At 47.7% G+C, this 17,278-nt stretch overlaps 2 protein-coding genes and 1 pseudogene across 3 annotated transcripts; all 3 read left to right on the forward strand.

The window, feature by feature from the left end:
• Positions 1 to 1,538: 1,538 nt before the first annotated feature.
• Positions 1,539 to 8,051, forward strand: LOC120640948 (probable L-ascorbate peroxidase 8, chloroplastic). 2 transcript variants are annotated; one of them, XM_039916889.1, is made up of 11 exons: positions 1,539 to 2,054; positions 5,095 to 5,215; positions 5,299 to 5,399; positions 5,488 to 5,575; positions 5,708 to 5,775; positions 5,863 to 5,949; positions 6,404 to 6,478; positions 6,565 to 6,666; positions 6,740 to 6,844; positions 7,253 to 7,546; positions 7,638 to 8,051. In XM_039916889.1, exons 1-11 carry the CDS (start codon positions 1,746 to 1,748, stop codon positions 7,788 to 7,790), a joined length of 1,503 nt encoding a protein of 500 aa, XP_039772823.1. In that variant the 5' UTR covers positions 1,539 to 1,745; the 3' UTR covers positions 7,791 to 8,051. The 2 variants fall into 2 exon arrangements, with proteins under 2 accessions (XP_039772823.1, XP_039772824.1); XM_039916890.1 differs by lacking the exon at positions 1,539 to 2,054 and adding an exon at positions 4,584 to 4,723.
• Positions 8,052 to 9,053: 1,002 nt separating this feature from the next.
• LOC120640108 lies at positions 9,054 to 9,933 on the forward strand (annotated as a pseudogene).
• Positions 9,934 to 12,309: 2,376 nt separating this feature from the next.
• Positions 12,310 to 16,460, forward strand: LOC120640949 (digalactosyldiacylglycerol synthase 1, chloroplastic-like). Its single transcript, XM_039916891.1, has 7 exons — positions 12,310 to 13,050; positions 13,592 to 13,624; positions 14,114 to 14,201; positions 14,287 to 14,762; positions 14,862 to 15,128; positions 15,200 to 15,549; positions 15,652 to 16,460. The coding sequence occupies exons 1-7, from the start codon at positions 12,469 to 12,471 to the stop codon at positions 16,181 to 16,183; spliced, it is 2,328 nt and encodes a 775-aa protein (XP_039772825.1). The 5' UTR covers positions 12,310 to 12,468; the 3' UTR covers positions 16,184 to 16,460.
• The last annotated feature ends 818 nt before the right edge of the window (positions 16,461 to 17,278 follow it).

Raw genomic sequence — 17,278 nt, forward strand, 5'->3', positions numbered from 1 at the left:
CTTCGGATGGACAAGTAAAATACTAGAGCAAGCCCGAAAGCACAATGAACATCTATCCGTACTCAGATCATCTGGCCTAACCAAGACCTTAGCATAACTCATGAACGAACTAAACATGGATTGATAAAATATCAAGATAGTAAAGCAACCATGGCATATCTCTATATTATGAATATAAGTTTGACAAGATGAATACAAAGCCATACCGAGAGCCGATGATTGCTCAACGACCCCGAGGACGACTTCTCTCTAAAGAAGGACTAGCCTAGCTCCGCTAAGAGAGAGAGAGCATTCTTGGAATGGTGGAATGAAGTGTGTGTGTGTTGAGAGGGGTGGAGGAGAGGTCTATTTATACTACTTGAAGGTCGGTTTCCCACCAACGCACATATGGAAGGTGATCAGGTGTCTTGGGGGTGACTCCGCCTCGAAGTGCACCTAGACGGGAGGCAGGGCAGGTTCGGCCGAACCTGGAGTTCGGCAGACTCCCCCTAGCACCCCTCGTCCTCATCCTCTTCTGGCAAGCTGATAGGTGGGCCTTCGTATCTTTCCTTGTGTGCATTATGCGTGGTGCGCCCGTTTGCTCTGCCAGGTGGACCTTCTTTGTATGTGGGTGACGCCGGATGCGATATTCTGCGTAGTTGTGTGGCGTCTGCTGCGTGTTTTCGTCTTATTCCGCTCTTACTCATCTGAAATGTACAAAACTCAAAAACAACTGTAGAGCAAGGTTAATGATACAGATATGCGAGTAAGACATGTAGTTTTTTTTATTATTGAGTCTAGTTGACGGTCGAATTTGGCACTTAAGCACCATCAACGGGCATGGAGAGGTCACTCGAGCATCTCCTTCATCCCCGTCATCTTGGTAGAAGAGAATTTCAGGTCGTCCATACGCATTGTGCCAGAAATTCAGTTAAAAAATTTCTCCAGATTTCGTTGGAGTTTTGAAGGATTGATGAAACAAGATTGAGCGAAGTGGAAGGGGGAACACGAGAGCAATTAGCACAGCAGTGCAGAATTGCATTTAGCGTGGCATACATATGCTAGTTCCAACTTCCAAGGGGCCGGCAAAATCAGACATCTAACATCTTCTCCATCCAGTTGTTGGGGAGTGTTTTTTTTTTCAGAATCAAGAACCTGATCACTCCTCGTCTTCAAAACGTGGCTCCTCATTCATCGGCGTTTACTCGCTACGTAGGGGCGCCTACGTAGCTGCGGAATGCAGCGGTTGCGATGGAGGCTCTAACAGATGACCTGCGACGGCGGATGGATCCATGGAGAGCTATCTGCCATGGAGTATCCTTCTCGCTGTATCGAAGCCGGGGAGCCATACGAGCCGAGCTATGCAAGGAATGTCAAACTCTGCGAGCCGAGTGAGGATTGGGCGTCCGATCGCTGGAGCAGCCACGTGTCGGCCATCCCGGATGGGTCCTCATAGGCAGTTCTTGGGACAGTCCCCATATAATTTTTTTCCCTGTCAGATTCGCTCCCTTCTTGGTCCACTAGCCCACGCGTCGCCCCACCATTGGCTGTGCCAGATTAGACTGCAGACCCGCGGCCGCCGCGCCACACACACGGCACCGCCGCCTGCTCCGAGCCTCACCCATCCCGTAGGCGGCGGCGGCGGCATCAGCAGCGGAGGAGAAAAGGCCTTCCGGCTGCGGACGCCAGCGGACCAGCCACGCGCCCCCCTCCGATCCGCGAGACGCTTCCCTCCAAATCCCAAAAAAGCACGAACGCGCGGCGCCATGGCGGAGCGCCTCGCCGCCTCCCTCCTCCCAGCGGCCTCCTCCTCCCCGTCGGCCCGCCGCGCCACGGTCGGGGCCGCGGCCGCCGCGTCCTTCCCTTGCTCGTGCCCCGCCCGCGCGGGGCTGCGCCTCCGCTCCTCCTCCCGTGGCCCGGCCCGCTTCTCCAAGGCAGCCGGCCGCGGCGGCGGCGGCGGCGGCGGCGCGCTGCGGGTGGTCCGGTGCATGGCGGCGTCGGACGCGGCGCAGCTCAAGGGCGCGCGGGAGGACATCAGGGAGCTCCTCAAGACCACGTACTGCCACCCGATCATGGTAAATAGAAAACGGACTACCTCTCAAACAATGTGTTGGGGGCGGTTTCACCCCCGCAGGTAAGTTTTTTTAAATAGAAAACAGAGCCGATCTTTCTTCCTTTTATGACTTTGGATGATCAGGGAGCGACGACAAAATAAAGACCATTGGTGCCAAAGCATGCAGGCACAAGTTTTACTTGCTCTGGTTGCTCTATTGATAGTAAACAGAAATATTTAGATGCGGTAACTAACATGTACATTGAAGAAGCTACACTGTCTTTTACAATCGATGCGCCTTTTATCACGTCACATGAAAGGGAAGGTGGCTGCGCTCACTTCGCACTACAAGTAGATCCTTGGCGAGCCTGGGGTTAGCTCATTCTCCTTTGCCCTCAATGATCTCTACGTGGGCAGGAGCAATGCTAGCGCGCACCTGACTGAGGAGTTCACTGTCTCGGAGGCACTGCATGCGGTTCACTCCATGAACCGCTGCAGCGCTCCGGGCCCGGATGGTTTTGGGCCGAGCTTCTATGTTGCCGCATGGGATGCCATCAAGGACGATGTGATGCTATTTCTGCGAGCTTTCCATGATAGGTCGGTTCAGCTTGCCAGGATTAACCGGTCATATATGGTGCTGCTGCCAAAGAAGCCCGGGGCGGTCACGGTCGACGCCTTCCGGCCAATCTGCCTTCAGAATTGCAGTGTCAAGATCGCCGCGAAGCTTCTCCCCACATGCTTGCAGCGGGAAATTGCTGAGCTGATCGATTTGAACCAGACTGTGTTTTTGAAAGGCCGGACAATCGCCGAGAACTTCGTCTATGCTGCTGAAATGCTTCAATTGTGCCACAAACGGAAAATCCCCACACTCGTCCTCAAGCTGGATTTCGCCAAGGCCTTTGATACTGTCAACTGGGACTGCCTCATGCAGATTATGGCCGCCAGGGGGTTCTCATCTCTTTGGTGTTCCTGGGTCCGTATGCTACTTGAGACTTCACACACTGCGGTTTTGGTCAACGGTTGTCCTGGGCCATGGCTCACTTGCAAGAGAGGTCTGCGCCAAGGAGATCCAATGTCTCCCTACCTGTTTCTGCTTGTGGCTGATGTCCTGCAGGCTCTCATTAAACATGAAAACTCCGTGCGCAACCCACTGGATCATGCTGCGGCATGCTCTGTACTGCAGTATGCGGATGATACACTCATTCTTCTAAGAGGGGAGCTTGCTGATGTGCAACACCTGAAACATATACTTTATCAGTTTTCAGCAGCAACCGGCCTCCTCATCAACTATCACAAAAGCACCGCCGTCCCCCTGCACATGGAGGAACAAACTATCCCTCAGTGTATCGCCGTTCTGGGCTGCCGGCAAGAATGTTTCCCACAGACTTATCTCGGTTTGCCGCTGTCGTGTGACAAGCTGAAAATATCTGCTTTTGACCCATACATATGCAAAACTGATCGGTACCTGGCAGGCTGGCAAGCTTCCTTTCTCAACCCAATGGGGAGGACTGTACTGATCAATGCTGTTCTCGATGGTCAGCTGTCCTACATCATGATGGCTGTGTCTTTGCCTCCTGGGGTGATTGCCAAGATTGATAAGCGACGCCGCAGCTTCCTCTGGACTGGGAAGGGGGAAGCCCATGGCTCAAACTGCCTGATTGCCTGGGACCAGGTACGGCAATGTCGAGATCAGGGGGGGCTCGGAATCAAAGATCTAGCTATCCAAAACATTTGCTTGCTTCTGAAACTCTTGCACAAGCTACACGCTGGACAACAGTCTTCCTGGGCCACTTGGGTCCGTCAGCACACATGCCTGGCTTCACTGACTGGTGATCTGCAAGGTGCTCACTGGGATTCCATGCGCAGCCTCTTACCTCTGTACCAGGCCGTTACAACCGTGACTGTGGGGGATGGCCAGTCCACCTCGTTCTGGCATGATATCTGGTTTGAAGATGAGTGTTTCTCTGAACGCTTTCATGTACTGCACAGCCATTGCAAGCGAGACGATCAGTCTGTGGCAGTGATTCTCAATGGCGGCTTCCGCAACCACCTTGTGCCGCGCTTATCTGCTGAAGCTGCGGCTGAACTCACCATGCTGGAAGGCATGATTTCCCAGGTGGCACTCAGTGGTGATCGGGACAAAAGACACTCTCCTTTTGCTGACAATGAAGGAAAACTGCACACAAAGGACTTATATTCTCTACTCAAATGTATGGGCGCCACTGCTAGCTCGCCCACAAGCATTTTCTGGCGCAGCTGCGCACCACCCCGGGTACAATTCTTCGCCTGGCTTCTGGTTCATGAACGGATTCAATGCAAGGCAACTTTGGCTCGTCGGATGATTCTGCCAGATAGCACATGTGAGCTTTGTGGCGACGGCCCTGAGATGGCAGTGCACCTGCTCTTCCATTGTGACTTTGCTGCGAGCTTCTGGAGGGCGCTTGGCTTCGCTGTTCCTACTGATCTTGAAGCCAGACACATCCAACAGCTTCCTCGCCCCTCACATGTGGAAGGTGGCCACTATGACACTTTCATCCTCCTTTGTTGCTGGCAATTATGGAAACGCCGGAATGGAATCGTCTTCCGCCAGGAGACCATGTCGTTACATCAGACCCTGCACGCGTGCAGACGGGAAGCCAAATCATGGAGCTGCCGCCTGCCATGTACTGAGCGATGCTTAGGCGATCATTGGTGTTCCCTCTTTTCTTTGGCAATGTAAAATCCATTTGTAATAACTCTACTCTATCTGGTCATTCAGGGCCACTGTGAGAAATGAAAAATCAGGTGGGGGATCCTCTCCCCCTCCGTTGACCCCTCAAAAAAAAATCGATGCGCCTTTGTTCCATTTAGTGACCATCTTTTCATTATACATTGCAAATCAGTGTTACTCTGTGACATTGTTCTTATTTAAATTGAATTTTACAGAGTCGATTAATGGAAAACTATTGCTGTAGCTGTAGTGAAGTGATGAGTCGTTTACTCAATACATGACCATGCTTGTGCAAGCAGGTTTACCATGGCCAAGTATTCTTCTTAGATTCTAATGCTTTCTACTTGTTCAGGTCCGTCTTGGGTGGCATGATTCTGGTACGTATGACGAGAATATTGAGGAGTGGCCCCAGCGAGGCGGAGCTGATGGAAGCTTAAGGTTTCAACCTGAGTTGAATCATGGAGCCAATGCAGGTTTTTTATCTCATCTTTGGAGTCTACATTTCTTATACTGCTAGGTGAGTAGTAACTTACATATTTGACTTGATCTTTTACAGGTCTGATTAATGCTTTGAAGCTTATCCAACCTATCAAGGACAAATACCCAGGTATCACTTACGCGGATTTGTTCCAATTGGCGAGTGCTACTGCAATTGAGGTCATAGTCCTTTCTCTGCTTAAGTGTCTTGACCACATTCATCAGTGGAGTTTATGTAGTCATATGCATTGTCAACCCCATTATACAGGAAGCTGGTGGCCCAAAAATTCCAATGAAATACGGACGGGTGGATGTCACAGCACCTGAGCAATGTCCACCTGAGGGGAGGCTTCCTGGTCAGTGTTTCCAATGGGTTCTTTATTCTATAGCAATGTCTACCTTTCTGTTTTGTTCAGTACTTAAAATTGACTTATGAGAGGCATTTATCAAGGTATGACTAACTTGTTGCTGATGCCCATGATCTGCAGATGCTGGCCCACGTGATCCTGCTGAACACCTTAGGGAGGTATTCTATAGAATGGGCCTCGATGACAAGGTGTGCCATTCGTATCTTCACTAAACATTCTGTCAGCATTTTTCTAACAATGAGACATGTTCTTGAACTTTCAGAGCATTTGTGTAGGAAATCGTTGCATTGTCTGGAGCACATACACTTGGAAGAGCAAGGCCTGACCGGAGTGGCTGGGGAAAGCCAGAAACAAAATATACTGTATGTTTTACGGTCTATTTGTTTCAGTTTATATCAGAACTTCAGTTTTAGGGAGTTTCTGAGCATGCTCTGTCTCTATGCCATCTATTGTTCTATATTTTGAATACAGATTATAGAATGGACAACCTTTTCTATGTATGCAATATGGAGACTGAGTTATAGTTCCTGTGGTAATTTATTCTTAAAATGTAATGAATGGCTAGAACCTAACAACTTCTCAACTCCCTGTCTCCTTTGTACTAATGTTTAGTGGCAAAACAGAATCAAGATGCAAAATGTTACTTGATAGCTAATGTTTTTCCAACTCCTGATGTTTCAAAATTGAGAAATGAAAATTTCTCTCTTTGTATCCAAAGCTACCGTTTTGCAACTTCAGTTTTAAACGGGGCGAGTTGTGAATCTGATTAGTTTCAAATAACTAGTACTGAGATGCTCCTATTATTGTGTTTTACAGAAGGATGGGCCTGGTGAACCTGGAGGGCAATCATGGACAGTTGAATGGTTGAAGTTTGATAACAGTTACTTCAAGGTGTGTGTTTTTTTTGTCATATTTACAAATCAAATTATTCAATAGAATATCTGATGATTTACTTTAAGCTGTTAACAACACTTCAGGACATGAAGTTTCTGAGCCAGCTCCCATGGAAAGAGCGGGCGGACCAGGATCTTCTAGTTTTGCCCACCGATGCTGCACTATTTGAGGATCCAGCTTTCAAGGTAACCACTTGGGCTCGGTTTGTGACCTGTGAAGATCTTACTTGCATTCCCTGACAATCAATGACACGTTCAGGTGTACGCAGAAAAATATGCAGAGGACCAGGAAGCCTTCTTTAAAGATTATGCTGAAGCTCATGCTAAACTGAGCGACCTTGGTGCAAAGTTTGATCCTCCTGAGGTTGGTGTCACCATGCTGCCACTTCAATCTTCTCCAACCAGTTGCAACTTTAGCAAACAAACAAATGCAGTAGCACGGTTTCAATCTGTAGGCTTGCAATCTGAATAACATATTTAGTTCCTCTAATGTGCATACTCTTTGATTCTGCATCCGCAACCACTAGATCATATCAGTCATATGAAAGGAATATAGATGCGCTGCACTACTATAAGATCTGAAGTAGTCTAATGATGGGAGTTTGAGAGACAGGCCAAGTGGCAACTATCTGGTACCATTTTGATGAAACATGAGTTATTGTGGATGTTTCGGAATGACTTTCCCTTGTTGCTCCAATTCCTGTAGTTGTGTAGAAATATGTAATGCTGGTTAGTGTTCTACTTCATGTTTGTGTTGTAAAATATCCTGTAGGGATTCGCACTGGACGATGACTCGAGCGATGAGCCAGCAGACGAAAAGAAGGAAGAAGCTGCACCAACACCGGAACCGGCAGCTGCAGCAGCACCAACGCCACCACCACCGCCACCAGCAGCTGCAGCACCGCCACTGCCGCCGACACCGACACTGACACCAGAGCCAGAGCCAGCAGCAGTGCCGGCACCAGAACCAGTAGCAGCAGCAGTAGCAACAGCGACAGCGGACGATAACAACGGCGCGCCACCGCAGCCGAAGCCTTTATTTGCTGCCGAATACTCTTACGCAAAGGTAAGCACCTGTCCCCTCGTCTTATTTTGCAATATAGAGGGCAACTTCATGGTAGCTTGACGGGGCATGTCGTCGGCCGGTGGTCTCGCAGAGGGAGCTGTCGGACTCGATGAAGCAGAAGATCCGGGCGGAGTACGAGGGGTTCGGGGGCAGCCCGGACAAGCCCCTGCAGTCCAACTACTTCCTCAACATCATGATCCTCATCGCAGGGCTGGCGTTCCTGACGTCTCTGGTTGGCAACTGAGAACGTTTTGATCCTGATGAACTTTACGAGTGTCCATAGCATATTCTGTGAAGTTTACGTAAACTTTGTAAACAGTTTTTTTTCGAAATTCGGAAAGAGATGTATAGCAAGTGTTCAAGAACCAATAACCTAGCTATCAGCACATATATACAATAAATGGATGGATGTACTTTTGCAGTTTTTAAAATAATGTAAATATTGGAGTTTCTCTTTCCCAAAACTGAATAATTGATGCTGAGATAGGCATGTGAAGTTAACTCATCTTCATTGCAACTCTATAATACATGGCTAATGCGGAGTTTCTTGTGGCATCTGCGAACAAGGTCGGAGATTCCGTTATCTTGATGCATCTTATTCTTTATGTAGCGTTTGGTTGGGCTTTTGCGCGCACCAAATGGTAAACATATCCAATGCAAAAGGAGGCATCAGAAAAATTATTTGTAATCTTTTTTTGTGGTTATTACTATTGTTTGTAAATTTGGACACATGCTCCGCACTCATCAACAATATTGATGAAAACTTTGGTTAATTAGATAATTACTAGAAATATGGCGCGCCTTTGGCGCGCAGTTATGCCACGTTATTTAGCATTTATAATGTAGCATTAGATTTGGAGGATGTAATTGTTACCTTATTTCAGTGCTTTGATGACTATGAAGCTGCTTTTATTGAGTTTGATTATCCTCTACCTTGAGTTATAATCCTAGCAATATATAAGTAATTTAATGTCATCACAAGTACGTGTGTGTTGGCATGTGCATATCCTGCAATTCCCCTTTTCTCATGAAGTGTTTTATACGTATATCCGTCTCCTAGATGTCGTCTTTGTAGCACTTCTCTTCTCTCTGATTAAAATTGGTGGAGGGATGAAGGAAAGTACATAGAGCCATTGTTGTCTGAGTCCCTGCAAGATGCAAGAGAGAGAGAGGGGTGTGCAGCGGGGATCTAGCCAAGAGATTGATGGGGCCTCTTTTCCACTCCTCTTTCTATTTTCTTCTTCTCCCATCTTCTTCCCTAGCTCGCTCCCCTCTTGCTTGTTATAGAGGTTGCAACCAGTAGTGCGGACTGTAGCCCCATCAGTCCCCTACTGGATCCGCCCGCAACATCCCATAGCTTCTACTTCTGCTGCTATATAAGCTTCACGGACTCCTCTGCTTGACTGCTTTCCAATTCCCCCATCCTGATCTCATGCTTCGGTCCACGCACCCGCCTAGCCCACCACTAGCGGCAGCTTGGCGGCGCCGGTGTCTGCTCCGACGCAAGATGGTCGGTTGCGATGCCGGCGCGGTGGGCAGCGGTGCGCCGAGCTGAGTCAAGCTGTTGCAGATCCTCAACATGCGGGTGGTGGGCAACGGCGAGCTAGCGCATGGTGCTGCTGCCCCACGGCTTCGGGATGATTCCGTCGGCGTGGAGCCGCGTGTGCTCCCCTACCTCACCCGCGACCACCGTGTTGTGCTCTACGACCTCGTCCGCGCCGGCAGCGTCAACTTGCGGCACTTCGACTTCCGCCACTATGACACGCTCGACTCCTACCTACATCGACGACCTGCTCGCCATCCTCAACGCGCTCCGCATCCCGCGCTGCACCTTTGTCGGCCACTCCGTCTCCGTCATGATCGGTATCCTCGTATCCATCCGCCAACCCGAGCTCTTCGCCAAGCTTATCCTGACATCCTCATCGGAGGCTACAAACGCTGTTTAGGAATTAGGAGGAGGCATGTCGCTGTGCAGAAGAAAGAAGAAGCGCATTAGCATGGCTTCAAGACGGTAGATCTGGAAGCTTCACCCAGATCCGAGAGAGGACGAGGACACGAATAGTATTTTTTCCTAGGCACATAGTGAATACTCCTAGATCTTTACCGTTAATTTTTATCGTACAGGTAAAATATTTTCGCTGTCGTGGCCCAGTGGTTGAGCTCTAGAGTGGAGAAGAACACGAGCTCTAGAGTGGAGAGATTTGATTATAGCACGTGCAAAACTAGTACTTCTTTAAATAGCCCCTTTTTTGGTTATGCACCTACCAAGCACGGTATGACTTCTCAACTTGATCACAGTATAAGTTGTTGTTGGAGTAACTCCGGACAAAATCACGCCAAGCAAAAAGAAAAAGGAAAAAAAGTAACAAAGCCTGGTGACTTCTCAACTTGATCACGGTATGACTTCTCGAGAGGCAATCACTCGAATCACAATTCTCGGCAGAGTTTTCCCCTAATCTCTGTGTACTACGACTACCTTTCGCGGGGATACGCCACAATACTTGGGATGATTGCAACCCGAAAAGCTGAACTAACAATCGCGCGGTACGGCGCCTCCTCGCGCGCGATCCGACAGCTGCGATAAAGCTGTCTTCAGCCCTACACACATGTGACAACTGATTACCCACATATTCCGCTGTTTCTTTTTTTATTTCTATTTTCCCCCGTTATGTGGTGCAAGTGTTATAATTTCTTTTCCTTTTCAGATTTTCTCTTTTTTTACGTTCTATTTTATGTGCTAAAGTTCTCTTCACAAATATTTTGTAAAAATCGTACTAAAAAGTATATCGAGAATTATACTCATAAGTTGTGAGATGAACTTATGTGTAAAAAATTGTACAAGAAATCTTTCCGATAAAGATAATATCATACAAGTTGTGCTAAAAAATTATCCTCCCCTAATTATCTGAAAAATCTATGCATTAAAATTATATATATCGTGAAAGTTGTGCTAAAATATTTTTCAAAAAGTTGTTAAGAAAGAGTTATATGCAAAAGTTGTATGTATCATAAAGTTATGATGCAAATTTATCTCCTAGAAAACGTGTGTAAAAAATTATACAAAAAAATTGTATTTACAAGTTATATCTTTTAAAAAAAATTACAAAGAAAAATTCTTCCCGAAAAAAAATCTACTATCGATAGGGAATGTCACGGATTCCCAAAATGGAAAGCTTTTGCCGTGTCCGAAATCGTTTGTTACTTTTCCTCCCGGCGCGCGAGCGCTAACTAGCCAGCCCCGGTGCAACCCTGGGCACGAAAAACCGAGAACCGAAGACCGAACCGAAAAAACTGAGAACCGAAGCCGAACCGAACCGAAACCGAAAATTTTGGTTCCATTTCGTCTCGGTTCGGTTCTTAAGCCGGCTAACTAGAAAAAAACCGAATTAATACATTCCAGCCCATTAAATGATTGAGCCCAATAGATGACCTGCTCATCCGAGCCAACCCTTCCTCCCCACGCAGCCCACCCCCACCCCAGTCCCCACCCCCACCCCTAATCCCCACGCCGCCGGAGCCCCTGGCCGCCGCCCCCCACCCCCCTCCCCCGGCGCCCCTGGCCGCCGCCGAGGCACCGACCCCACCCACGGCGCCCCTGGCCGCCGCCGACCCCGCCCCCGGCGCCCGCCGCCGACCCAGCGCCACCCGCCGTCCCGCACGGCTGCATGGCTGGCTGCCAGCCCATCCACCCCACTGGCCGCTGCCGACGCCAACGCCAACGCCCCCGCCGCCAGCCCATCCACCCCGCCGCCTGCCGTCGCCCCAGCACGCCGCCCCCGGAGGAGCTCGCGGCAGCAGGTCTCGCGGATCCCACCTCCTCTCCCAAGATCCCAACGCCAACGGCGCCACCTCCTGCGTCGACCTCCTCTTCCCGGAGCACGCGGATTCGCGCTTGCACGGCTACGGCGGCCACCCTAGGCCCCAGCAGGTGTGTGGCCCGCGCGTGCGTGGCTCGCCGGCACTGCGAGCCCGCGGCGGCCGGGGGCTCCCTCTGCCCGAGATCTAATTTTTTTATTCTGTGAACACTCGGTTCTTTCGGTTAGAACCGGAACCGAAACGAAAGAACCGAAACCGAAATTTGTCGGTTCCTATATCTAAAAAGAACCGATCGGTTCCTATTTTTTTGGAACCGAATTTTCAAAAGAACCGAGGAACCGAACCGATCTGATCGGTTCGATCGGTTAGAACCGAACACCCAGCCTGAGATGATTGCACGTCACGTATAAAGCCTGGTGACTTTGAATACCTCTCAGCCACGTGAAGTTTCTAAAAATAGAATGTACATCTAGCTTGCGTGTAACATGCGTAAACATGCCTAAATGCGGTGGTGCGAGTTAGTACGTAAGTTTAGATATTAAAGCTTATATTTGAAGAGTTGAGGTATAAAAAATAAAAAAAAGAAGACTAAAGGTGCTGGGAGAAATGATAGCCAATCCAGAAACATCCGCGGACCAGAATTTTCATGACAAAGGAAATAAAAAGAAAGTGCTTTCTCACCGAAGTGGGAAAAGGCCCAAGCCAAAAAGCCACCGAGACAAAACAGGCAAGCCGCGAAAAACATGGGCGTGGCTCCCGGCAGTACCCCACGCAAGCATATCCCTCCGAACCCAGGGGGCCCACGTCGACCAAGCACTCCGTGCCAAGTCACCACTCACCAGTCACCACACATTCCCCGGACCCACACCGTTCCTACCCCTCGCTGACACTGGGCCCCGCCCGCCGGAATCACACGAGCCGCGCCCGCGCCCTTCCCCGTCCGGGCCCCCACCGCCGTCTTCGTCTTCGTCTTCCTCCTTCCCCACCACACCAGACCATCTCCCGCCCACCTCACGCGCGGCTCGCGCCTCCTACGCGCTTCCAGAACCAAAACCCTAACCAAGCCTCAGCCCGTAACCCGCGCGGCAAGCCCGCGCCGGCGAGTGATGGGCACGGAGGAGACGCCGCCGTTCGCCGGCGGCGGGGCGGACCGCGGCGCCTTCGCCTTCATCTCCCGGGGGTGGCGCGAGGTGCGGGACTCGGCGACCGCCGACCTGCGGCTCATGCGCGCGCGCGCCGACTCCGTGCGCGCCCGCGCCGACCGCGAGCTCGAGCACCTCCTCGCCTCGGCGTCGGCGCTCGCGGGCCCCGCGCCCCCGCTGCCGCCCGTCGCGGCGGGGGCGCCCATCGCGGAGGTCGAGTTCGTGCAGAGGCGGATCCAGCCCAAGATTCAGGAGCTCCGGAGGCAGTACGCGTCGCGGGCGCCCGACGGCGGGTGGCCGGCCGGCGCCAGCAGCCTCCGCGTCGACCTATCGGGGATCAAGGCCATCCGCAACGCCATTGTGGCCGAGGGGTGGAGGGTCGCGCCGTGGAAGGGGGACCGGGCCGAGGAAGGGAGGAAGGAGTGGGAGGTGGTGAGGATGTTACGGAGCGGGCTCAAGGAGTTCGAGCGCCGGAGCCTGTCGAGCGACATGTTTGCTGGATTCCGTGGCCGCGGCGAGTTCGTGGAGAAATTCAAGTTGAGCTTGGTAATTTTGAACCCCAGCATTCGATACGACGGAATACCCCTAGTACTTGTTTGGGATTTGTACAACCTCTTCTGGAAATTGAAAAATTGTAATGGCCGTACTGAATGCAATAACTCAAAACTGAGGTGTGATTGACAAACATCACTTCAGCAGCAAAATTAGGCACCAGTAGAAAATAAAATCTAAGTAACTTCTGTTTTTTTTTGTGTTGTCTTTAGACATCAACACACTGTTTATGTTGACATTTGTTTTAATATTGTAAGGTATTTGTTTATTTAGTCATCTTAATAAATATATTTAAAAAATAACACTGAAAAATCATCTTGGAATACCTTAGCTTAACAGTCACTTAATCAGCAAGCTCAAAATTTTATTTTCCTAACTATCTTGTTAATCAGAAACTATTTGGTGAATTTTGTGCAGCAATTAGGTTAACAATAAAAAAGCTCTCGAGTTATTGAGTACATTATACATGTTTGAACTGATGTTTGGTGTTAACTAAAGTATAACTGCTTCATATTATCCTTTTCCTCTTTTGCAGAAATCACTGAACAAGGACTATCGGGAATCCAAGGTAATTCCATGAGAAATGCATCTAGAAATATTCTATCCGGTGCAGACAGAGAATGGATACGTAGTCATAATCCAATATGCACAGTTCTATTTAAATTTTGCAAACTGCTAGCTTATACGAGATATACCTTCATTAGTCTGAGGATATAATTTCGCTGAAAGGTAACCTGTTCCAGAGAATAGTGAGGTGACTGAGGTCAGAGGAAGTATTGATGCTTACTAAGCAGTGTTGGCACAATTAGCTTGCGAATATTTTTCGATTTAGATCCCAATGCAGCCAAATGCTATTGTAAATACAATCCTTTCAAATTCATTTACAGTAAGTTCTTTATTTTTTCAGTACAAGTTGAGCTTTTATAAAATCAGACTTTTCTCAGGGATTTTGATTATTAAGTGATAATGCAATTTGTGTTGCTAGTTGATCTGATTGCTTATTGCTCAGAGTGTGTTTTTTTTTCTTTTCTAAAGTGCGTTTTGGAATATGACGCAGGAAGTCCCACCACTGGATCTGACTGAAATTCTGGCATATCTAGTCCGGCAATCTGGGCCATTTTTAGATCAACTTGGCATACGAAGAGGTATAATACATTTTTGTTGGTCTGCACTCTGTGGAGTCGAGGTTCCTGTCGCTGACCATTTTAGTTTTACAACGTTGTGGTGCAGATCTATGTGACAAAGTGGTGCAGATGTTATATAATAAACGAAATGGTCGGCTCATGTATCATCCCCTTTCAGAGGATAGAACTTTAGCTGAGAACATAACTGAGGAGCTTGATCTAAGAATAGCTAGGGTGTTAGAAAGTACTGGCTATCACACAGATGCAGGTTTTTGGAATGACCCTTCCCAATACAAGATCTCGGACAACAGACGGCATGTTGCTGTTGTCACCACAGCAAGTCTTCCATGGATGACAGGGACAGCAATCAATCCATTGTTTCGTGCTGCATATCTAGCAAGGAGTGCAAAGCAAAAAGTGACGTTGGTGGTTCCTTGGCTGTCCAAGTCAGATCAAGAATTGGTTTACCCAAATAACATCACCTTCAGTTCGCCAGAAGAACAAGAAACTTATATAAGGAACTGGCTGCATGAAAGGCTTGGCTTTGAAGCAGATTTTAAGATATCCTTCTACCCTGGCAAGGTAAATACCCAATCTTTTTGGCCCTGTTGTTTATATCCTGAACCCTAGTACTCTGCTTTCCCTGACATCTCCATGGCTCACAAGATGTTATTTCCACAGTTCTCAAAAGAGCGACGCAGCATTATTCCTGCTGGGGATACTTCCCAGTTTATCTTCTCAAAAGAAGCAGATATAGCAATTTTAGAAGAACCTGAGCATCTCAACTGGTATCATCATGGAAAGCGTTGGACTGACAAGTTCAATCATGTCATTGGCGTAGTTCATACAAATTACCTGGAATATATCAAGAGAGAGAAAAATGGTGCTATTCAAGCTTTCCTTGTTAAGCATATCAACAACTGGGTGACTAGAGCATACTGCCACAAGGTATTGTGTTCAGGTCAGTTTTCGTGTTAAAGCCTGTTCGTTAGAGTTCAGCTAATACTGGGTGCATGCAGGTTTTACGTCTTTCTGCTGCAACTCAAGATCTACCACGGTCTGTTGTTTGTAACGTACATGGTGTAAATCCAAAGTTTCTTAATATTGGTGAGAAACTAGCAGCTGAAAGGGAGTGTGGCCAGAAGGTCTTTTCTAAGGGAGCATATTTTCTTGGGAAGATGGTGTGGGCTAAAGGTTATAAAGAACTGATAGATTTATTATCTAAACATAAAAAAGACTTGGAAGGCTTTAAGATTGACGTATATGGAAATGGTGAGGACTCTGAAGCGGTTCAGACTTCTGCTAGAAAATTTGAGTTGAGCATCAATTTTTTCAAGGGAAAGGACCATGCGGATGATTCACTTCATGGGTGAGATTCTATGAATCTACTAAAAGGAATTCACTTTCATCTTTGTCCTGTCCTATGCAGATTGCTGACACCGTTATCTATTTTCTTCTGTTAAATGTTCAGGTATAAGGTTTTCATTAATCCGAGTGTTAGTGATGTGCTATGCACAGCAACAGCTGAGGCTCTTGCTATGGGGAAATTTGTAGTCTGCGCAGATCATCCATCAAATGATTTTTTCAAGCCATTCCCCAACTGCTTAACGTATAAAACTTCAGAGGAGTTTGTTGCTCGTGTCAAAGAGGCCATGGCTAGTGAACCTCAACCTCTGACCCCAGAGCAACGATATAGTTTATCATGGGAGGCGGCGACTGAGAGGTTTATGGAGTACTCAGAGCTGGACAAAGTTCTAAACAATACAAATGGTCACCCTGGACGAGGTGGGAAGATAAACAAAGCAAGAAAGATACCTTTACTTCCTAAGTTGTCAGATGTGGTGGATGGGGGACTGGCATTTGCTCATCACTGCCTGACTGGCAACGAAATCCTCAGATTGGCGACAGGAGCGATTCCTGGCACACGTGACTATGATAAACAACAGTGCATGGATTTGAATCTCCTCCCTCCTCAAGTCCAGCACCCTGTATATGGCTGGTGATGTGTATCATCTCGCATTTAACTAATGTATATAGTTGAATGATGTTTCTCCATAGGTATGTACATATTAAGCGATCTAGTTCCTATGTACTGACCGGAGCATGAACCTTTGTAGAGTCTTGTTAATTGGTAGGGCCAATGAGGAATTTATCTTGTTTTGTCCTCTTTGCCTGTAATTATGTTATTCTTACTCTCCAAATAGGCTAATTTCGTTTTACTACCCTAGAAGGATGTTTCACCATAGATATGTGCATACAAAGTTTTATGTAGTTCCTATACTGACCAATGCCTGTACTTTGATGGAGTCTTGTTAGGGCTGTAATCCTGTAAGGAATGTGGCCTTTTTTTTTTTATTCTCCTATAACATTGTTCAAAAACTGTGTTTAGGTGGGAAAGGAAATAATAAAGTCTAGCTTGCTGTGGCTAGCTGAAGCAACAATGCTGAAAATAAAATATTCAGTAAAAGATAGAAAAGTCACATTATTGATTTAATGTTTCTTCTCAGTACCTTCAATTTCTTATGAAAATTGGAATTTGCTCTATCAAGGAAGTTGAACCACACTTTCAGTACTTGTCATATAATCTGATTACAGTCCTTAATCTTCAAATTTCATCAATCTTATGTAACAAAATTAGTATTAATGTGTAGTTGCAGGGGCTGTGGCTTATTTATCTGTGCTACATTTGATTTTTCCTTTTGTGCTATGCATATGAAAACTGTCCTTCAGAAAAGAAAACTCGTTAGGGTTACGAAAGTAGTGATGGGTCGGTACATCCCGCCTGTTATCTATTTCAATTTGTACAAAAAGAGACGAAGACATGAAAGTTGTAGAACTGAAATAGATCCAAGGTTCCTCACTGGCAGTGATGAATTTTTCTTGATTGTTGATTTGTGATAGTCTAGGAAGGTGATGTACAGTGTTCATCTTGCACAGTGTTCATCTTGCACAGTGTTCATCGATGTGTCCGGAGTATCGCCCATCTCTTTCAGCAGTACCCAGTAGCAAGAGCTTGTCGTAGAAGTTGCAATACATAGGCATTGTATCTAGGCTGCAAAAATTTGTTTCCCCAGACCCTTTCGAGAAGGTCCCAGTAG

Source organism: Panicum virgatum, chromosome 7K (genome assembly GCF_016808335.1).
Source record: "Panicum virgatum strain AP13 chromosome 7K, P.virgatum_v5, whole genome shotgun sequence".
In the NCBI taxonomy this organism is placed as follows: domain Eukaryota; kingdom Viridiplantae; phylum Streptophyta; class Magnoliopsida; order Poales; family Poaceae; genus Panicum; species Panicum virgatum.